At 52.5% G+C, this 22,432-nt stretch overlaps 1 protein-coding gene across 4 annotated transcripts in view; it reads right to left on the bottom strand.

Moving 5' to 3' along the window:
* Nucleotides 1-22,088, bottom strand: part of POLD1 (DNA polymerase delta 1, catalytic subunit) — a 33,247-nt gene extending 11,159 nt beyond the window's left edge. The window contains exons 1-15 of one of the 4 annotated variants that reach the window (XM_030821132.1): nt 19,557-19,598; nt 13,659-13,747; nt 8,819-9,021; nt 8,388-8,501; nt 5,596-5,742; nt 5,396-5,521; nt 5,147-5,315; nt 4,985-5,066; nt 4,778-4,907; nt 4,301-4,467; nt 3,924-4,028; nt 1,187-1,327; nt 992-1,102; nt 335-526; nt 96-184 (exon numbers count right to left, since the gene is read on the bottom strand). In XM_030821132.1, coding sequence (XP_030676992.1) covers nt 96-184; nt 335-526; nt 992-1,102; nt 1,187-1,327; nt 3,924-4,028; nt 4,301-4,467; nt 4,778-4,907; nt 4,985-5,066; nt 5,147-5,315; nt 5,396-5,521; nt 5,596-5,742; nt 8,388-8,501; nt 8,819-9,020 — 1,775 coding nt within the window. In that variant the 5' untranslated portion in view covers nt 9,021; nt 13,659-13,747; nt 19,557-19,598. Of the gene's footprint in view, nt 1-95; nt 185-334; nt 527-991; nt 1,103-1,186; nt 1,328-3,923; nt 4,029-4,300; nt 4,468-4,777; nt 4,908-4,984; nt 5,067-5,146; nt 5,316-5,395; nt 5,522-5,595; nt 5,743-8,387; nt 8,502-8,818; nt 9,022-13,658; nt 13,788-14,258; nt 14,299-19,556; nt 19,599-22,033 lie in introns of those variants that run through there. The other 3 variants (XM_030821133.1, XM_030821131.1, XM_030821134.1) reach the window with 3 other exon arrangements.
* Between the last annotated feature and the right edge of the window lie 344 nt (nt 22,089-22,432).

Below are 22,432 nucleotides of genomic sequence, written 5' to 3'. Positions count from 1 at the left end.
GCCCTGGCTGGTCTCAAACTCCCGAGCTCAAGCGATCCTCCCACCTCAGCCTCCCAAGATTACAGGTAAGAACTGCACCCAGCCTGGGGCCTCACCCTTTGAGGGGCTCAATGACAGTGGCTCCCGTGTAGTCCTCGCCGCCCTCTGACTTCACCACGGGCATCAGCAGCCCCTCGTGCATGGCCTGGGAGGGGAGAAGGTGGAAAATGGAGTGGGTACAGGCGGGGCCGTGTGGATTGGGAGTGGGGAGAAAAAGTGCATCCAGGATGCCATCGCCTGGAGGGGGCCAGAGACGTGCCTGGTGGGGAGTGGTGAGGATGTCTCGGCTACTGACCTGCCGCAGCAGCTGGGATACGACCTTCACCTGCTGACCACGACTGAGCAGGTAGCTGAGGGGCACGCCAGTGACCCTCGCCATCTCCACGGCGTTCACCAGCACCATGAGCCGCTCCAGCAGCCGCAGTGGCAGGTAGGCATCCTTCAGGCAGTACACAGCCAGGCGGCGGCGGGTCTGGTCGTTCCCATTCTGGGGATGGGCACGGATGCGGTCAGGCACCAGGGGTTGGGGGTGGGAGGCGGAGCAAGAGGAGGAAGTAGGGGTCAGGGTGAGGTAGCCTGGGGAGGGCCTGGGAGGTGAGGCGGGCAGGAGCGGCCTCCAAGTCGTCAGGGTCTGGGTGGGGATGGGGGTAGGGGTGCAGGCCAGGGAGTCCACAGGGCCAGAGGGAGGAGGAGGGAGCAGCCTGAAGGCCACCATGGACCTGTGGTCAGGCCAGGAAAGCAGAGCCAAGGTCATAGTGACAGAGGTCACAGGAGTGGAGAGAAATCTGGGGTCAGAGGTCAGAAAAAGGTATGCGGCAGGTAAGGTCACAGGTCGTAACAGCAGGTCAAAGAGTGAGGTGAGACGTGGGGGCGTGAAGTTGAGGTCAGAGGCCGGGGAAGGGTGAGGTGGAGGTCAGAGGTTGGGGTGAGAGGTCAGGGAGGCAGCAGGCACCTGCAGGTCGGTGATGATGCTGTGCTGCACGTCCTCCTTCTGCTCGCCCAGGAAGTGGAAGCTCACGGCATTGAGCGTGTAGGAGCGGAGCTTGTACTCCCGCAGCAGCACCTAGGTGGGTGGGTGGGCCGGTGGGCTGCGGGCCTGGGCAGTGGCCTTCCAAGGACAGGGACACACCCCACCTCCCGCCCATACCTGCAGCATGTCCATCTGCACGCGGCCCAGCATGCTGACCACCTTGGTGTCCCGCCGGCCCGTCTGCTTGGACTGGAATGAAGAGTCCCGGATGTTGGAGCGAAGGCCGGCCACACGACCCAGGAAAGGGAATGTTTGTACCTGAGGAGGAGAGGCAGGGTGTGCAGCAGGCTGTGGGTCCCCGTCACATCAGCCAGAGGAACGGAGATTGAGACCAACCACAACATCCTTATAGCAACCCTAGGGGGTCGAGAGCAACCCTGGGGGCAGAAAGATGGTCTGGGGCTGGGTGTGGGTGGCTGGAGGCTGGTGAGGGAGTCTGGAGTGAGGACGAAGCTGCAGCCGAGGCTGGGACAGCGAGAGTCAGGGGCCCTGATGGACTGGGGGCCAAAGACGGAGACCAGTGTCTGCGGGCTGTACCTAGGCAGGAAACAGGAAGAGATTTGGGGACACTGTGAGCAGGCAGTCAGGTGGGGGCAGAGGCAGGAGGCGGCGTGGAGCTGGGCTGAGATGGATGCTGAGGGCGCCTGGCTGGAGGGGACCTTGCAGGGTGCTAGGGCCCAGCCTGGGGGAGACTGAGGCCAGAAGAAGCCTGAGCTGAGGCCAGAAGAAGCCTGAGCTGGGGCCAGGGCAGAGGGTGAGGGGCACCCAGGGAAGGGGAGGAGGAGTGCTGTGGCCTGGGCATCAGCGCCACGCTGTGGAATGTACACCGGGGGTCCTAAGAGTTTGTTCTGTTTTTTAGAATGGATTTTCTTGTTTTCTCTTTAATAGAGGCAGGGTCTTGCTATGTTGCCCTGGCTGGTCTTGAACTCCTGGGCTCCATCGATCCTCTCGCCTCGTCCTCCCAAAGTGCTGGGATTATAGGCGTGAGCCACCACACCCAGCCTGTTTTGTTTTTCCATTACCAAGCTGGCCAGACATAGAGAAAAGCAGGAAAATAAGGCAATATACCTCATTAAGGGCTGAACCAGGTTCTCCCAAAAGATGTTGAAGTCCTAACCCCCGGCACCTCGGAATGTAACCTCATTGGAAATACGTCTTTGCAGGGGGTCAAGGGAAGATGAGGTCACTGGGGTGCGCCCTCATCTCACGACAGTGTCACCATACAGAGGACATGTGGGCCAGGTGCACTGGCTCACGCCTGTAATCCCAGCACTTTGGGAGGCTGAGGCGGGCAGATCACCTGAGGTGAGGATGGAGACCAGCCTGGCCAACATGATGAAACCTAGTCTCTACTAAAAAATCAATCAATCAATCAATCAATCAATCAATCAATATAAAAATAGGCCAGGCTCGGTGGCTCACGCCTGTAATCCCAGCACTTTGGGAGGCCGAAGTGCACAGATCACCTGAGATTGGGAGTTTGAGACCAGCCTGGCCAACATGGAGAAACCCTGTCTACTACAAATACAAAATTAGCTGGGCATGGAAGCGGGTGCCTATAATCCCAGCTACTTGGGAGGCTGAGGCAGGAGAATCTCGCTTGAACTCAGGAGGCGGAGGTTGTAGTGAGCCGAGATCGTGCCATTGCACTCCAGCCTGGGCAACAAGAGCGAAATTCCTTCTCAAGAAACAACAAAAAAGCAAAAATTAGCGGGGCATGGTGCGGTGCACCTGTAATCCCAGCTACTTGGGAGACTGAGGCAGGAGAATTGCTTGAACCCCGGAGGCGGAGGTTGCAGTGAGCCTTGATCGTGCTATCGCACTCCAGCCTGGACGACACAGTGAGACTCTGTCTCAAAAAAAAAAAAAAAAAAAAAAAAAGAAAAGGGGTTGGGCACAGTAGCTCACGCCTGTAATCCCAACACTTTGGGAGGCCAAGGCAGATGGATCACAAGGTCGGGAGATGGAGACCATCCTCGCTAACACGGTGAAACCCTGTCTCTACTAAAAATACAAAAAATTAGCCAGGCGTGGTGGCAGGTGCCTGTAGTCCCAGCTACTTGGGAGGCTGAGGCAGGAGAACGGCATGAACCTGGGAAGCGGAGCTTGCAGCGAGCCGCGATCGCGCCACTGCACTTCAGCCTGGGCGACAGAGTGAGACTCTGTCTCAAAAAAAAAAAAAAAAAGAGGACATGTGGAAACAGACACGCACAGAGAGAAGACGATGTGGAGAGGCACAGGGGGACGATGGCCGTGTGCAAGCCAAGGAGAGAGGCCGGGAACCAGTCCTCCCTTGCAGCCCCCAAAGGAAGCAGGCCCGCTGACACTTTGGTCGTGGACTTTCCAGCCTTCAGGACGGTGAGACAATGACCTTTTGCTGTTTTCAGCCACCTGGTCTGTGGCTCTTTGTTACAGCAACTCGGGCAGAGGAATCCACCCTTACACACACCCAGACTCAACAAGCATCCAGAATTTGCCCCATCCGTCAACACACTCCCCCTCTTCTCCTCCTTCATTATGATTCTTTTCCTTATGCTGATATAAGCTAAAGGAAGACTGGGATTCAGTGGCTGCTTCATGGCTTGTTGAACCCCTGCAAGCTTCAGTCCGACCTTGAATGCACAGCCTTCTCTTACTCCACCATAATGCCCTCCTTGCCTCTGACAAAGCCACAGTAACTTTTCCGACTTGGAGCAGGGCAGGGCCAGGCCTAGGCTGCCCCTGCAGGCAATGGGCTGAGGCACACGGAGCAAGATGCACGAAGCCATGTGGAGAGGGAGCAGGAAGGAGGCCCAGGGCCCGGAGGCCACACCTGGGGCATCTGAGAGAAGCCTCCCACCTGCCCAGCCCTCACCTTGAGGGTCTGGGCCCGAGAGATGAGGTATGGAAGGTCGAAGTTCTGGATGTTGTAACCGGTGATCACGTCGGGGTCCATTATACGGATGAAGGTGGACCAGGCCTGGGGGTGGGAGCACATTGGGTCACCCTGGTGGTTGCCCTGCCTCGGATTCCCCTACTTCCAGAATGTTCTAGAACCCCAGCCACCCCTGAAAATCCTGCAGAACCCAGAAGGGAAGTGCTCAAGCCTAAGTGCACAGGTGCCCACCCAGACCCACAGACGCCTACCCAGACCCACAGACATGGGCGTCGCAGCACCCAGGGGCTGATGGCTCAGGACGTGGGGCTGGCGGGGACCCCGGGAAATGGTGTGGGGTGCGGAGCGAGAGCTACCTGCAGCAGGTCCTCCTCGTTCTCGTAGCTTTGCACCTTGGCACCCAGGATGGGGGCACAGGGCCGCAGGGTGAGTGCCAGGCGTAAGAAGGGCTCCGGCTCCCCCCAGCGCAGGCCCAGCGAGCAGATCTGGATGACAGGGTCCCGCTCAGGCTCAGGGAAAATGCCTGTGAGGCAGGAGGATGCAGGCGCCTGACTCCTGCCCCTCACTCCCAACACAGCAGGGAGGTTGCACCTCCCATCTCCCCAGGGCTGTCCCCGCCGCCTGCCGGCCCTGCGTGGCTCACCCTGGCTCCTGCTCCACTCTCACCTCCAGGCCATCTCCACACCCTCTGTGCTCACTCCATCTGGCCACACGGGCTGGGTGCTCCCGCCCCGGCACCTTCACACTTGCCCTTCCCTCCACCGGACCTGCCCTCCCGACCCCCCACCTGGCACATCAATGAGGTGGGCAGGAGCCCGGGCCTGGGGACAGACCTTTGCGGCCGGCGCACTCGATATCGAAGCTGAGCACGCGCAAGGGCGCAATGCGCTGCCACGGCCCTTCCGGCGGGTGACTGACCACGTCAGACCACAGCACGTCCGCCTCCAATTGGCACTGCGTAGCCTGTGGGCCATGGGTGGGTCAGCGGTGGCAGCAGGGTACCAGCTCCCCACCCTGCCCTGCCCTGGGAAGCCCTGCACCTTCTCCTTCAGCCTCAGGGCGTATTTCCCAGCTGGGAGCTCCAGCCAGTTGCAGCCGACGATGTCCGCGTCCACCATGAACCTGGAGGGGGCTGGGGGTCAGTGGACAGGGGCTGCCCGAGGGTGGGGATAGAGGCTGCAGAAGTGAGACAGAGGCCATACCGGATCTCAAAGTCGACGTTGGCCTCGTAGGGCGCAAAGCTGGGCGTGCCCAGGCCTGCCACACGGATGCCCTGTTCCAGGAGACGGCGGGCCGGGGCCACGAGGCGCGGCAGCGCCAGGGTGATGCGCAGGAACGGGGAGGGGCCGTGCCCGTGGTACCCAAACATGCCTGCGGATGGAAAAAGCTGGGACCAGCCAATGGCCTCCCGAGGGGACCCCCCAACCTGCTGATCCCGGGGGAGCACTCACTCTCTCGGGAGCACAGCTCCACGGCCAGCACGGCCGGCCCAGTCAGCTCCTTCCCCCCGCGATTGTCCCGGCTGATGGCCAAGTTCAGCTCCCGTTGCAGGTCACCCAGGTGCTCGGGCCCGAAACCTGGTGTGGGAGGGATGGTCAGAGGTGCAGGGGGCTCCAGTGGCTCGGGGAGGGGCTGGGTAGGGGCCACTCACCAGGGGGCGCTGGGGTGTAGAAGTAGGGAGCGAAGCCGTGGATGTGGCAGCAGACAGAGAACCCCTCATCGGTGACCCCGAAGGCGCGGAGCACAGGCACCGAGCCGCGGGACGGTGGGGGCCCGCCAGGCACAGGCTGCGCTGGGCCTGTGGGGTCACAGGGTAAGACAGCGGCCATGCCTCTCAGGGTCCTCCGAGGTGTGCCTCCACAGCCTCGAAATACCTTGGGGCCTGCAGCCTGGGGCACTCCTGCCCCTGTACCGTTCCCTGTGTCCATTTCAGCCTCCGCCCTGGTTCCCATCTCCACCCCCATCCCCCAGGACCCATTCTCCACAGCACAACTACAGGGAGGCCTCTCTTTTTTATTACAAGATAAAAACAACTGGCCGTGCACAGTGACTCACACCTGTGATTCCAGTGCTTTGTAAGGCCCAGGCGGGAGGATCGCTAGAGCCCAGGATTTGGAGACCAGCCTGGGCAACAGAGCGAGACCCAGTCTCAAAAAACAGAAAAAAAAAATACACACACACACACACACACACACACAACATATTATATGTATAAATATATTTGTCTCTACAAAATATATTAATATATAATACATAAGTTATATATAAATCAATATATAATGCATAAATTAAATATAAATCAATATATAATGCATAAATTATATATAAATCAATATATAATGCATAAATTATATATAAATCAATATATAATGCATAAATTATATATAAATCAATATATAATGCATAAATTATATATAAATTAATATATAATGCATGAATTATATATAAATTAATATATAATACATGAATTATATATAAATTAATATATAATATAAATATAATATATAAATCATATATAATTAATATATAATATATAAATCATATATAAATTATATATAATTAATATATAATATATAAATCATATATAAATTACATATAATTAATATATAATATGTAAATTATATATGTTAATATATAACATATAAATTATATATAAATTAATACATAATATATAACATATAAATTATATATAAGTTAATATATAATACATAAAGAATATATTTTATATATATATTTATATTTCAACCACCTCCCAGGTTGAAAGGATTCTTGTGCCTCAGCCACCTGAACAGCTGAGATTACAGGCCCATGCCACCACACCTGGCTAATTTTTTGAATTTTTAGTAGAGACGGGGTTTCGCTATGTTGGCCAGGCTGGTCTTGAACTCCTGACCTCAAGTGATCAGCCTGCCTCAGCCTCCGAAAAGTGCTGGGATTACAGGCTTGAGCCACCATGCCGGGCCCAAAAGTATATTTTTAAAAGTTAGCCAGGCCGGGCACGGTGGCTCAAGCCTGTAATCCCAGCACTTTGGGAGGCCGAGGTGGGCGGATCACGAGGTCAGGAGATCGAGACCATCCTGGCTAAAACGGTGAAACCCTGTCTCTATTAAAAATACAAAAAATTAGCCGGGAGTCGGGGAGGGCGCCTGTAGTTCCAGCCACTCAGGAGGCTGAGGCAGGAGGATGGCATGAACCTGGGAGGCGGAGCTTGCAGTGAGCCGAGATCGCGCCACTGCACTCCAGCCTGGGTGACAAAGCAAGACGCAGTCTCAAAAAAAAAAAAAAAAAAAAAAAAAAAAAAAAAAAACAAAGTTAGCCAGACATTGTGGTGCACACCTGTAGTCCTAGCTACTCCGAGGCTGAGGTGGGAGGATCACTTGAGCCCAGGAGGTTGAGGTTACAGTGAACCATGATTGTGCCACTGCCCTCCAGCCTGGGTGATAGAGGGAGACTCTGTCTCAAAAAAAAAAAAATAGGCGGGGCACAGTCGCTCACTCCTATAATCCCAGCACTTTAGGAGGCCAAGGTTGGCAGATCACCTGAGGTTGGGAGTTTGAAACCAGCCTGGCCAACATGGTGAAACCCTGTCTCTACTAAAAATACAAAAATTAGCTGGGCGTGATGGCGGACAGCTTGAACCCAGGAGCCGGAGGTTATAGTGAGCCAAGAGCGTGCCACTGCACTCCAGCCTGGGCGACAAGAGCAAGACTCCATCTTAAGAAAAAAAAAAAAAATGTATTGGCCAGGTGCACTCCAGCCTGAGCAACAGAGGGAAATCTTGTCTCAAAAAAAAAAAAAAAAAAAAAAAAAAAAAAAAAAAAAAAAAAAAAAAAAAAATCTTGTAAAACATCAAATTGGGCTGCACGCAATGGCTCACACCTGTAATCTTAGCACTTTGGGAGGCCGAGGCGGGTGGATCACTTGAGGTCAGGAGTTCAAGACCAGCCTAGCCAATGTGGCAAAAGCCCATCTCTACTAAAAATACAAAAATTAGCCAGGCATGGTGGTGTGTACCTGTAATCCCAGCTACTTGGGAGGCTGAGGCAGGAGAATCACTTGAACCCGGGAGGCGGAGGTTGCAGTGAGCCGAGATCAGGCCACTGCACTCCAGCCTGGGCAACAGGGCAAGACTCCATCTCAAAAAGAAAAAAGTCAAATTGACTTTTGGTTTATGTGTCTAGTGTTATGAATTTTAAGGCACAGAGGTCCTTGCACAGGCTGCAGCCACTACGTATGCAAAACAGTTCAACGCTCCAAGCACCTCCCTCAAGCTGACCCTGTGTCACCTTCGCTTCACACTCCACAACTCCTGGCACCCACTGGTCTGTTGTGTCACTACAGCTCTATGGCAACTGGAGGGGCAGAGCCAGAGGGGCTGACCTGGCCCAGCCTCTGCCCCAGAAGCGCAGGGCCCCAGCACTCACCCGTAACCCCTAAACTCACCCACATAATGGTCAATCTCCAACTGTTGGAAGATGAGGGACTCTGTCTGGGGGTCCACGGCTGGTGGTGTGGGCCGAAGCCAGCGAGGATCTATGGCTGATGGTGGGAGCTGCCCTGGTGGGGGAAGGGAAGGAAGTGGAGTACATGGAGTCATGGTCTTCCCCAGCCAGGATGGCATGTGATTCTGAAAGGAGCCAGGCAGAGGTGGTGGTCTGGGTCAGGCAGGAAACTTGGAAGAGAATGGGGGTCAAGGGTCAGGGCCAGAATCACTGTAGGCCACACAGGCTGCATGGGGTTGAAGGGCAGTCCTTTGTAGGATTCAAAATTGGCCAGAGTGGGGTCACAGGTCAGCTTTGCAGCTGACTCTTGGACCAAAGGCAAGACCAGGGGCAATGGGCTGGGCAGCAGGGGCTTCCAGCTCCAAGCCTTACCGTCTGCAACCCCCTCCAGGACTGACTGCAGCTCCTCCTCCTCCTGCTCCTGCAGCCTGTGCTCTGCCTCCATCTCCTCCATCAGTGCCAGGTCCTCCTCGAATTGGGATGGCTGAGGTGCATCATCGTCATCCCAGAGGCCCCCACGGAACCGCTTTGGGGGCACCCCGGGCCCTGGGCCTGGCCGCCGCTTGCCATCCATCCTGCTGGGCAAGTTGGAGCTTGGTGGAGGTTCTGACCAGAGACACCTCTTACCCTGTCTTCTCCACGGCATCCCATGCACCCACCATGGCCATGAGCCTTTTCCCCACTCTGGAGTGGCTATACTAACATAGCTCTGCACCCTGCAGGCAGTGGGGTGGGAGCACATTCCAGACGCTCAATTATTAGCTACTGCAGCAGCAGCCCAGTCAACTCCCTGACCCTCTCTCCCATCACACTAGGTCCTTAGCACATCTCTCGCTTTTTTTTTTTTTTTTTTTGAGATGGAATTGTGCTGTTGTCACCCAGGCTGGAGTGCAATGGCATGATCTTGGCTCACTGCAAGCTCTACCTCCCAGGTTCAAGCGATTCTCCCCTCGGCCTTCCGAGTAGCTGGGATTACAGGTACCCACCACCACACCCAGCTAATTTTTGTGTTTTGAATAGAGACGGGGTTTCGCCATGTTGGCCAGGCTGGTCTCGAACTCCTGACCTCAGGTGATCCACCCGCCTCAGCCTCCCAAAGTGCTGAGATTACAGGTGTGAGCCCCCGCGCCCAGCCTTAGCACATCTCTTTATTTCCCACAAACCTCTGTCTCCGATACCTCGCCTACCAACCACCCATCTGCTCAGGCCATCTGCCATTGAAATGACAAAAACTGCAACTACTTTTGCACCAACTTAAATACTTTGAAATAATCTCAAATGCCTAGAACTCCTGTATGCCCTTCCCCAGGCTCCCCGGTGGTCAGCGTGTTGTGTGTGTGCTCTCTCACCGCCTCTCTCTGCCCTCCCACATGTACGGTATGCACACCATATTGTTACTTCTTTTCCTGAGTAATTTGAGAGTTCCTTGCAGATCCCATACCCCTCCACACTTTAGCACGTAGTGCCTAAGAATAAGGAATTCCTTTTGCTGAGCACAGTACGATACAATCTAGGACATTTAACACTGACTCAAGGTTGATGTAAAATAAAGGGCACCTTTCCCAATTTCTCCAACTGTCTCCAAAATGCCGTTTATAGTAACCTGCTTTCTCCCCCAGTCCAGGACCCACAGTAGCAAACAAAACACAACACAAACCACATACAGACTGCTACTTATATATATTTGTGTTTTCTTTTTCTTTCTTTTAAAGATGGAATGAGGGCTGGGTGCAATGGTTCACGCCTGTAATCCCAGCACTTTGGGAGGCCAAGGTGGGCGGATCACGAGGTCAGAAGTTTGAGACCAGCCTGACCAACATGGCGAAACCCCATCTCCACTAAAAATACAAAAATTAGCCAGGTGAGGTAGCAGGCGCCTGTAATCCCAGCTACTCAGGAGGCTGAGACAGGAGAATTGCTTGAACCTGGGAGGCGGAGGTTGCAGTGAGCCGAGATAGTGCCACTGCACTCCAGCCTGGGCCACAGAGCAAGACTCCCGTCTCAGAAAAAAAAAAAAAGACAGAATCTCACTCTTGTTGCCCAGGCTGGAGTGCAGTGGCGCAATCTCGATTCACTGCAACTTCCACTTCCCGGGACCCAGTTCAAGCAATTCTCCTGCCTCAGCCTCCCGAGTAGCTGGGATTACGAGCACGTGCCGCCATGCCCAGCTAATTTTTGTATTTTTAGTAGAGACAGGGTTTCACCATGTTGGCTAGGCTGGTCTTGAACTACTGACCTCAAGTGATCCACCCGCCTTGGCCTCCCAAAGTGCTGAGATTACAGGCGTGAGCCACCATGCCTCGCCTGTGTTTTCTTTTTTTTTTTTGAGATGGAGTCTCACTCTATCACCCAGGCTGGAGTGCAGTGGTGCGATCTCAGCTGCAACCTCCACTTCCAGGTTCAAGAGATTCTCCTGCCTCAGCCTCCTGAGTAGCTGGGATCACAGGTGCCCACCACCATGCCTGGCTAATTTTTGTATTTTAGTAGAGACAGGGTTTCACCATGTTGGCCATCCTGGTCTTGAACTCCTGACCTCAGGTGATCCACCTGCCTCGGCCTCCCAAAGTGCCTGGATTACAGGCATAAGCCACCGCGCCTGGCCTGTGTTTTCTTAATTACAACCTATAAAAGATTATTTTGGAGGCTGGGAGCAGTGGCTCACACCTGTAATCCCAGCACTTTGGGAGGCAGGTGGATCATGAGGTCAGGAGATCAAGACCATCCTGGCTAACATGGTGAAACCCCGTCTCTACTAAAAAAATACAAAAAAATTAGCCGGGCGTGGTGGCGGGCGCCTGTAGTCCCAGCTACTCGTGAGGCTGAGGCAGGGGAATGGTGTGAACCCGGGAGGCAGAGCTTGCAGTGAGCCGAGATCGCGCCACTGCACTCCAGCCTGGGCAACAGAGCGAGACTCCATCTCAAAAAAAAAAAAAAAAATTATTATTTTGGGGGTGTATTTTGACAAGATATACAAAATACAAGTTATACAATATAAAAGTTGACTAGAGCTAGGCATGGTGGCCCACGCTGTAATCCCAGCACTTTGGGAAGCTGAGGCAGGTGGATCACTTGAGGTCAGGAGTTCGAGACCAGCCTGGTCAACATGGTGAAACCCTGTCTTTAATAAAAATACAAAAAAATTAGCTGGGTGTGGTGGTGCACACCTGTAATTATGGCTACTTGGGAGGCTGAGGCAGGAGAATCACTTGAACCCGAGAGGTGGAGGTTGCAGTGAGCCGAGATCGCGCCACTGCACTTCAGCCTGGGCAACACAGCAATATTCTGTCTCAAAAAAAAAAAAAAAAAAAGAAAAAAAACAAACAACCACCACCAACAACAAATAAAACCCAAACAAACAAAAAAACAACCACAACAAAAAAGTTCACTGGGCATAGTGGCTTATGCCTGTAATCTCAGCACTTTGAGAGGCCAAGGTGGGAGGATCACTTGAGCCCAGGAGTTTGAGACTGGACTGGAGATGATGGCAAGACCTCGTCTCAAAAAAATAAATAAATAAATAAATGTATATCTCCTCTGGTTGATTAGACAAGATTATACGCAGGTTAAACTTAAGTGGGTAACTTTATTGTGTGGTTCAGTAAGAATATTCTAAGGAGATACACACTCAAGTATTTAGGAGTAAATGGCCATAACGTCTGCAAGGTATTCGGAATTCTTTGTATAAAAGTGAGTGTATGTATACAGAGAGAAGGGAGATAAGAAACATGCAAATCATAAATAGGGCGGAATGTTGAAACAGGTGATCTGGGCAAAGGGCGTGCAGGTGTTCTTTACACTATTTTTTTTTTTTGAGACGGAGTCTCACTCTGTCTCCCAGGCTGGAGTGCGGTGGCACCATCTCGGCTCACTGCAAGCTCCGCCTCCCGGATTCACACCATTCTCCCGCCTCAGCCTCCTGAGTAGCTGGGACTACAGGCGTCCGCCACTGCGCCCGCCTAATTTTTTTGTATTTTTAGTAGAGACGGGGTTTCACCGTGGTCTCAATCTCCTGACCTCGTGATCCGCCCTGCTGGGATTACAGGTGTGAGCCACTGCGCCCAGCCTACACTATTTATTCTTTCAACCTTCCTGTTAATTTGAAATTATCAGAGAAAGAAGTTTTTAAAAAGTACCTGTACCCAGCCGGGCACAGTGGCTCGCACCTATAATCCCAGCACTTTGGGAGGCCGAGGCGAGTGGATCACTTGAGGTCAGGAGTTTGAGACCAGCCTTATCAACATGGTGAAACCCTGTCCCTACTAAAAAAATACAAAATTAGCTAGGCATGGTGGCGCACACCTGTAACCCCAGCTACTTGGGAGGCTGAGGCAGGAGAATCCCTTGAACCCAGGAGGTAGAGGTTGCAGTGAGCCAAGACTGCGCCATTGCACTCCAGCCTGGGCAACAAGAGTGAAATTCTGTCTCAAAAAACAAACAAATAAAAACAAAGTACCTGTCCCCCAGGGTCCAGGCTGAGGCAGAGGGGATTACTGGAACCTAGGGCAGATCCCAGATGTGGCTGGGAAGAGGCAGGTGAGCAGGTCAGCTGTCCACCCCTGGATCTCATAACAGTTGCCCCATATCCAGTCCTCACTTTGCCTTTTTATTTTACTTTTTTTTTTTTTAGACGGAGTCTCACTCTGTCACCCAGGCTGGAATGCAGTGGCTGATCTCGGCTCACTGCAACCTTCGCCTCCTGGCTTCAAGCGATTCTCCTGCCTCAGCCTCCCAAGTAGCTGGGATTACAGGTGCCCACCATCATACCCGCTAATTTTTTTTTGTATTTTTAGTAGAGATGGGGTTTCACCATGTTGGCCAGGCTGGTCCCGAACTCCTGACCTCAGACGATCCGCCCGTCTCGGCCTCCCAAAGTGCGGTGATTATGGGTGTGAGCCACCGCGCCCGGCTTTGCTTTGCTTTTTTGCAATAGAACACACCCCTCCAACCCTGCATGTCCGGAGCGGCCACAGGCTGCCCAGCGGAAGACTACATTTCCCAGTGTGCACCGCCAGGAGGGCCACGTGACTAAGTTCTCCCTCCAGGAATGAGTGATCATGAGGTGTGCAGCTCCTGGGACATCCTCCCACCCTCTTCCCCGTCACAGTGGCTGGAACATGGATGTAGTGGGGGAGCCAACCACAAGGACGGCAACAACACTGGGCTCCCCAACAACCTTCCAGAGCAAAGCTGTCTGCCAACCCTGCACACTTGCCTATCTTCCAAAGCGTTATGTGGAGAAATCAATTTGTATCTTTCTTGGGCCACTGTGTTTTGGGGGCTCCTTGGTACAACAGCTTAGACCTGAAATAAGCATGGAAAAATTCTGAACTGACGGAGTATATGTTAGGCCGAGGCGGGCGGATCACAAGGTCAGGAGATCGAGACACAGTGAACCCGTCTCTACTAAAAATAAAAAATTAGCCGGCGTGGGGCGGCGCTGTAGTCCAGCTACTCGGAGGCTGAGGCAGGAGAATGGCGTGACCGGGAGCGGAGCTTGCAGGAGCGAGATTGGCATTGCACTCCAGCTGGCGATACAGCAGACTCGTCTCAAAAAAAAAAAAAAAAAAAAAAAAAAAAAAAAAAAAAAAATGTTCAGGCGTTCATAACAGACACTCAGCATTAGAAAGGCGCCAGCTACTGACAGACATGCAACACGGATGAATCTTGAAAGCAGGCTGTGCAAAAGCCAGACACAAAGCGCACACTGGGGGAACGAGGAGTGACTGCTTACGGAGTATGGGGTTTTCTGTAGGGGTGATGAAATGTTTTGAAACTAGACAGAGGTAATGGTTGTACAACACTGTGAACGTACCAACTGAATTCTTTGCTTTATTATTATCTTCTCTCTTTATTGAGACAGTGTCTCACTCTGTCGCCCAGGCTAGAGTGCAGTGGCATGATCTCAGCTCACTGCAGCCTTGACCTCCCGGGCTCAGGTGATCCTCCCACCTTGGCCTCCTGAGTAGTTATGAAGACAGGTGCGTGCCACCATGCCTGGCCAACTGTTTTTTGGTAAAGATGGGTTTTGCCATGTTGCTGAGGCTGGTCTGAAACCCCTGGGCTCAAGTGATCTGCCTGCCTTGGCCTCCCCCAAGTGCTGGGATTACAGGCATGAACCACCACGCCCAGCCATTGTTTGCTTTAAAATGGCTAATTTTACCTCTATAAAAATTGTATGATACTATTTAGACAAAGTTGTAGAATACACTAAAGTGATCTACAACGCTAGAAATCAGACTAGTGGCTGCTCCTAGGGTAGGAGAGACTGGGAAGGGTATGAGGGGGTTTCTGGGGTGATAAAACACACCTATACAGTCAACTGTACACTGGAGACCTGGGCATGGCACGCCATGTAAATGACACCTCAATTACAAACATAAAAGTTTGGAGGCTGCAATTCCACATCTAGGAACGTACGCGGTAGATATATTATCACATAAGAAAAACTGCATTTATAAGGTTATTTCCAGAAGCATCCTTTGAAATCCCCAAAGACTGGAAACCACCTAACTGTCCTCCCCCAGGGAGCTATTTAAATATGTTAAGTCTGTTCAATGGAATACTATGCAACTGTGTAAAGGAAGGAGGAAGCTCTTTGTGTACTGATAGGGAAGGTTCTCAAAGAGGCATTGTTCAGTAGATAAAGCAAGATGCACAGTGGTGCACTCACAATTTTATCTTTTGTGTTGAAAAAAGATGTCTAAGAATACGTTTACCCTGATTCTAGTCATTAAGAAACAAACGGCCCGGGCGCAGTGGCTCACGCCTGTAATCCTAGCATTTTGGGAGGCCAAGGAGGGTAGATCACTTGAGGTCAAGAGTTCCAGGCCAGCCTGACCAACATGGTGAAACCCCATCTCTACTAAAATACAAAAATTAGCCAGGTGTGGTGGGCGCCTGTAATACTAGCTACTTGGGAGGCTGAGGCAGGAGAATCACTTGAACCTGGGAGGCAGAGGTTGCGGTGAGCTGAGATCGTGCCACTGCGCTCTAGCCTGGGTGACAGAGCAAGACTCTGTCTCAAAACAAAACAAAAAAAGAAACAAACGAATCCAAAGCGAAGGGTGACAACATTGGTCTGTAATCTTTAAAACTGTCGATGTCATGAAAAAGTAAGTTGCCTGGGTTGGGGGCTCACATCTGTAATCCCAACACTTTGGGAGGCTGAGGTGGGATGATCACTTGAGGCCAGGAGTTAGAAACTAGCCTAGGCAACATGGTGAGACTCGATTTCTACAAAAAATTAAAAATCAGTCAATCTCTACAAAAAATTAAAAATTACTTAAGCATGGTGGCGCATACCTATAGTCCCAGGTACTCAGGAGACTGAGGTGGGAGGATCACTTGAGCCTGGGAGGTGAAGGCTGCAGTGAGCCATGACTGCACCACTGCAATACAGTCCGGGCAAGAGAGCGAGACATGTCTCAAAAAATGAAAAAGTTGCCATGACAATGTGTTACCCTAGGTTAGAACCTGGATTAAAAAAGTAAAATGATGGGCCAGGTGCAGTGGCTCAAGCCTGTAATCCCAGCACTTTGGGAGGCCGAGGCAGGCAATCACCTGAGGTCAGGAGATTAAGACCAGCCTGGCCAACGTGATGAAAACTGCGTCTCTACTAAAAAAAATACAAAAATTAGCTGGGCGTGGTGGTGGGCACCTATAATCCCAGCTACTTGGGAGGCTGAGGCAGGAGAATCGCTTGAACCTGGGAGGCGGAGGTTGCAGTGAGCCAAGATTGCACCATTGCACTCCAGCCTAGGCAACAAGAGCGGGGGGGAAAAAAAAAAAGAAAAAAAGAAATTATTGGCCAGGTGCAGTGGCTCACACCTGTAATCCCAACACTATGGGAGGCCGAGGTGGGTGGATCACCTGAGGTCAGGAGTTTGAGACCAGCCTGGCCAACATGGTGAAACCCTGTCTCTACTAAAAATATAAAAATTAGCTGGGTGTGGTGGCAGGTGCCTGTAATCCTAGCTACTCGGGAGGCTGAGGCAGGAGAATCGATTGAACCCAGGAGGTGGAGGTGGCAGTGGGCCAAGATCACACCACTGTACTCCAGCCTGGGTGAGGCTCTGTTTCAAAAAAGAAAAAAAAAACAAAAACAAAAACAAAAAAAACAGGCTGGATGTGGTGGCTCATGCCTGTAATCCTAGCACTTTGGGAGCCCAAGGCAGGCGGATCACCTGAGGTCAGGAGTTCGAGACTAGCCTGGCCAAAATGAAACCCTGTCGCTACTAAAAATACAAAAAAATTAGCTGGGCGTGGTGGTGCATGCCTGTAATTCCAGCTATTCGGGAGGCTGAGGCAAGAGAATGGCTTGAACCGGGGAGGCAGAGGTTGCAGTGGGCTGAGATAGTGCCACTGCACTCCAGCCTGGGCGATAGAGCCAGACTCAGTCTTGGGAAAAAAAAAAAAAAGATGCAATTATTAATAGCTTTGAAGAATATTACAGGGACACGTGGCAGATCTAAATAAGGACCGTCTATTCGGTAACGTCACTGTCTCATGTTAAACTGCATGACGATGACAATGACACTGTAGTTCTGCAGGAGAACATCCCTGTTCTTAAGAGCTGACTGCTGGAGGCCAGGTACGGTGGCTCACGGCTGTAATCCCAGGACATTTGGAGGCCGAGGCAGGGGCATCGCTTGAGCCCAGGAGTTTGAGATCAGCCTAGGCAACATGGTGAAACCCTGTCTCTATAAACAATACAAAAATTAGCAGGGTGTGGTGGCACACACCTTTAGTCCCAGCTACTCGGGAGGCTGAGGATCAGCTGAGCCTAGTGAGGGCGAGGCTGCAGTGAGCCGTGACCACCCCACTGCACTACAACCTGCATGACAGAGTAAAATCCTGTACCAAAAAAAAAAAAAAAAAAGAGGCCAGGTGCGGTGGCTCACGCCTGTAATCCCAGCACTCTGGGAGGCAGAAGCAAGTAGATCATGAGTTCAGGAGTTCAAGACTAGCCTGGCAAAGATGGTGAAACCCTGTCTCTACTAAAAATACAAGAATTAGCCGGGTGTGGTGGTGCGCACCTGTAGTCCCAGCTACTCAGGAAGCTGCGGTAGGAGAATCGCTTGAACCCAGGAGGCGGAGGTTGCAGTGAGCCAAGATTGCACCACCGTACTCCAGCCTGGGTGACAGAGCAAGACTCTGTCTCAAAAAAAAAAAAAAAAAAAAGTTAACTGCTGGAGTTTTCAGAGGTGAAGTATCATGATGACCACAACTTTCAAATAGTTCAGCCAAAAAAAAAGGACAAAAGGTACAGGTATATGCATGTGCTTGGATAAAGCAAAGGAGGTGTCATGCCAACAGCCAGTGAATCTAGGCAAAGGGCCGTGGCTGTTCATTGTACTCAATTTGTACCTTCTCTGCAGGTTTGAAACTTTTCAAAATATTAAGTGGGAAATATATAAAATGAAGATAGTAACAATTTTACAAGATGGGCAGAAAAGTAGGTAGAAATCTTTTTGCTTTTAATGCAGGGAGTATGTAGACATCTTTTTTATTTTAATGCAGAGCATATGTATAAATCTATTTGCTTTTAATGCATCATTCTACAAGGAGAGCTAAGAAACTGGTTTCCTGGGGGATAGGGTAGAAGACTTCATTTGCTAACTGCTTTATTGAGCTATAATTCACATACTGTACAATTCAACCATTTAAAGTATATACAGTTCAACGGTATTTAGTATGTTCAGAGTTAGGCAACCATCACCACAGTCAATTTTAGAACTCTCTCATCACCCCAAAAAGCCTAAATCCTTTAGCTCTCTCCCTGCATTCAGCCCATCTGCCCCCACCCCTGGCAGCCACGCATCTAACTTTCTGTCTCCATGGATCTGCCTATTCTGGGCATTTCCTATAAATGGGTTCTTGGAATACGCAGCCTCTTGTGTCTGGCTGCTTTCTCTGAATGTGTTCATCGTTCATGTGTGTGGCGGCCTGTCGTCAGTGCTGTGTCCCTTTTTTGCTGAGTACTTTTCTGCTGTATGGCTAGAATACGTTTGACGTATCCCTTCATCAGTGGATGGACATTAGGGTTGCTTCCACCTTTTGTGACTGGTGCAGCCGTGAGTGTGTGCAGGAAGTTTTGTGTGAGGAAGACTTTGACTCTGCGTTTGCACTCTTTGGGTGACAACCGCGTACATGTGTGACTTACAGGAAGAAGCAAGCGTAGTTAGTGGCTCTGGCTCCAGTTATGCAAGTAGCCAGAGGGGGACAGGGAGTGATGATCTGCGGGGAGAGCCCCGGGTGGGACAGAGGAAGCGCAGGGGCTTGTGGGAGCCCAGAGTCATTGCCGAAGCTGGAGGAGGAAGGAAGGAGCCGACTGGCTGCCCTTGGCCAGTTGGCTGTGGCTACGGGGGTGCGGTGGGAGGGACGGTGTCAGCAGGGGCAAAACTTGGGCTCTTGTTAATGGAGGCAGAGCAGCATTAGGAACGAAAGGCCCCTGTGTGTCCCCTCTCATCGGCCCTGGCACAGGATGAGAGCTTGGCAAACACTGTCCTCTGCCCCTCTCACAACCCTTCGGTAGCAAGCACTTAACAGAGATTCAGCAATAAAATGACACCACGCGCTCGCTGCAGGCCAGACACTGGTTTTCTCGATGAGTGAGACACTCATTTCCTCAATGACCTCATCCAATCTTGCCCAATCTCACAGCTTTATTTTTATTTATATATATTTTTTGGGACAGGATCTTGCTCACTGCAACCTCCGCCTCGTGGACTCAAGCGATTCTCCTGCCTCGGCCTCGCAGGTAGCTGGGATTACAGGCGCCCACCACTATGTCCAGCTAGTTTTGTATTTTTAGTAGAGTTTCACCATGTTGGCCAGACTGGTCTCAAACTCCTCACCTCAAGTGATCTGTCTGCCTCGGCCTCCCAAAGTGCTGGGATTACAGGCGCCCGCCACCAGGCCCTGCTAATTTTTTGTATTTTTAGTAGAGACAGGGTTTCACCGTGTTAGCCAGGATAGTCTTGATCTCCTGACCTCATGATCCGCCCGCCTCGGCCTCCCAAAGTGCTGGGATTACAAGCGTGAGCCACCGCGCCCGGCCTAGTTTTTGTATTTTTTGTAGACAGGGTCTTGCTATGTTGCCCAGGCTCACCTGCACACTTTTGGCCTTGTCCTTCCCCTAGGTCTCTGTGACTGCTGTCTCTGGACTGCCTGGGTGTATGTCTTCCTCCCTTACCAGCCAGGGACCTCTGGATGGCAGAGCAAGGACTGACTCTTCTCTGGGAACTTAGCATCACCCAGCACAGGGCTGGGCCCCCAGGAGGCCTTAGGCAGTGTTCGCTGCTTGAAACTCCACTGCATCCAGAGACTCAGCTCAGGCTTATTTCCTCCAAGATGACCAGCTGCCCTTCAGGGTTCCCACAACGCCTTGTGCCACTTCCGTTATTGCACGTGTGCATACAGAACTGGGATCCTTTCAGCCTGTGAGCTCCTCGAGAAATGGAGTCAGCATCTTGCCCAAGTTGGGGTCTCCAGCATCACTCTGCACAGTGTCCGGTTACTTCAAGACATGAGTTTAGGCCGAGTGTGGTGGCTCACACCTGTAATCCCAGCACTTTGGGAGGCCAAGGTGGGAGAATTACTTGAGGTCAGAGATTCGAGACCAGCCTGGGCAACATGGCAAAACCCTTTCTCTACTAAAAATACAAAAATTAGCTGGGCGTGGTGGCAGGCACCTGTAATCCCAGCTACTCGGGGGGCTGAGGCATGAGAATCGCTTGAACCCGGGAGGTGGCCGAGATCGCGCCACTGCACTCCAGCCTGGGGGACAGAGAAAGACCCTGTCTCAAAAACAAAACAAAAAAAGGCATGTGAGTTGAAACTCCCTGTGAGTATCAACCACTCTGGTGAGTCTTCCCTGAGCGCACAGGTTCTTCTCTTGGCTCCCAAAGACTATCACTGCTCCACCACAGCTCAGCGCACCCTGGACTGAAATCTCCTGTCCTTCCCCAACCAAACTGGATGATCATTGGCTCCCCAGTGCTCAGCAGAGGGCCTGTCCAAAGAGCAGCTGTCAGAAACACATAAGAGAGGGAAGAGCATTTCAGAGGGAGGGAAGGAACCTCTCTAGGGGGAAAAGAGACCTGTGGGGGGAAGTGCAGGAAGGAGGAGAGGCGGCCGTGCATGGTGGCTCACGCCTGTAATCCCAGCACTTTGGGAGGCCGAGGCGAGTGGATCACCTGAGGTCAGGAATTCGAGACCAGCCTGGCCAACACGGCGAAACCCCATCTCTACTAAAAATACAAAAAAATGAGCTGGGCGTGGCAGCGGGCACCCGTAATCCCAGCTACTCAGGAGGCTGAGGCACGAGACTCGCTTGAACCCGGGAGGCGGAGGTTGCAATGAGCTGAGTTCGCACCACTGCATTCCAGCCTGGGTGACAGAGCAAGACTCTGTCTCAAAAAAAAAAAAAAAAAAAAAGAGGAGACAGCAGCAACAAGTTCCTTGAGTGGAAGGGCTGAGGCGAGGCACTGACATCGCCCTGCCCACTCCTGGCTCCACTCTAAACCCTGCCCACTCACTCCCCCACTAATCTCTGCCTTCAGAGCGGCAACTCCAACCTGCTTCTCCCTTAGCCTTCCCCATACAGCCTGCTGCTCAAACCACAAACCCAAGAGTCATCCTGGACTCTTCCCCTCGCTCCTACGCCCAGTCCACATCAGCCAGTCCCCCTGGCTCCACCCGCAAAGGTAACCTGAGCCTGATTCTCTCCGCCTGCAGGACACTCTCCCTCCTAACAGATCTCCCTCCTTCCATTCTTATTCCTGCTACAATCCAATTTCCACTCAGTGGTCAGTGAGTTTTTCCAAACACGGGGCGAATCGTGTTGTTTCCACGCTCAAACCCTCCCACGGCTCCCCGCTGAACCTAGAATAAAGGAGAAATTCCATACCAAGGTTTACAAGGCCCTATAGGATCTAGTTCCCCAACATGACTCCGACCTCATCTGTATTTCTCTCGTCCCCTCGGCTCCTGCTACAAATATGCCAAGCTCCTTCCACCTCAGGGCTTTGCACTTGAGGGTCCCAGAGCAGTCGATTCTGGACCACTCCAGCTAAAGCAGCAGGCTCTTCCCTCATTATCACGTTACCCTGCGTTAGCTCTCATCCGAGAGCATCTCACAGCCCCAGAGCACTGCTTTACTGATGCTACTATTAAAACTCATCACTTGTCTACCGTCTGTCTTCCCGAGGCAGGGACTTCTCTGACTTGTTCCTGCTTCCAGAAAAGTGCCCGGCACAGAGTACTCAAAACACCCAGCAAATCCAGGATGACACCAAGCCCGCACGTGCACCACCCAGTTCCCCCAGCTCCTCCCGGGCCACGTCCCGCCCCACTGTGACCGGCGCATGCGCCCCCTGCCCGCCGAGGAATTCCACCCCCACCCCGGCCTTTTCCTGCTCGTCCCCGCGCCCTCGCCCAGGAAACCCCTGGCCCCTGCCCCCTCCTGCGCGCCCCCGGGCCAAGGGGTGCCCTCGCAACCGGCTCTCAGATCTATGTGCCTGGCTGCTCAAGCCCGGTTCCCTACCAAGCCCACTGCCCCGAACTCCCTCTTTCCCCTCTACTCACCCGCTTCAAACAGCGTTTCCCGCCACAGCCTACGCCGCCGTGACCCCTGACTCCCGCGCGCGCAAGCCCAGAGCCGCGGCGCTCTGAGACGCGCCACGCCCCCGCCTGCCCAAGTGCGGGCGAGGCCACGCCCCGCTTGTTCGACTGCAGAGCAGGCCCCACCCCCTCTCAGCTTACGAAGTAGCCTCGCCCCCTTGCTGAAAAATTCCCTTAACTCCGCCTCCCCATGACGTGTCGGCCCGAAGCCACGCCCCTCCGCGCGGCTGCCTTCACCACCTCGTGCAGTCTGTGCGCGCCGCGGCTCTGTGCTCTCTCCTCGTTGCGCGCGCATCCTCCGCGTCCGCCCGCCCGCCTCTCGTCTGGGGCTGTGTGGGGAGCGCTGCCCCGTCGCTGCCCAGC

This window comes from Nomascus leucogenys, chromosome 10 (assembly GCF_006542625.1).
Source record: "Nomascus leucogenys isolate Asia chromosome 10, Asia_NLE_v1, whole genome shotgun sequence".
In the NCBI taxonomy this organism is placed as follows: domain Eukaryota; kingdom Metazoa; phylum Chordata; class Mammalia; order Primates; family Hylobatidae; genus Nomascus; species Nomascus leucogenys.
Note: the sequence above shows the minus strand (reverse complement) of the source record. Positions and strands in the feature narration are given on the sequence as shown.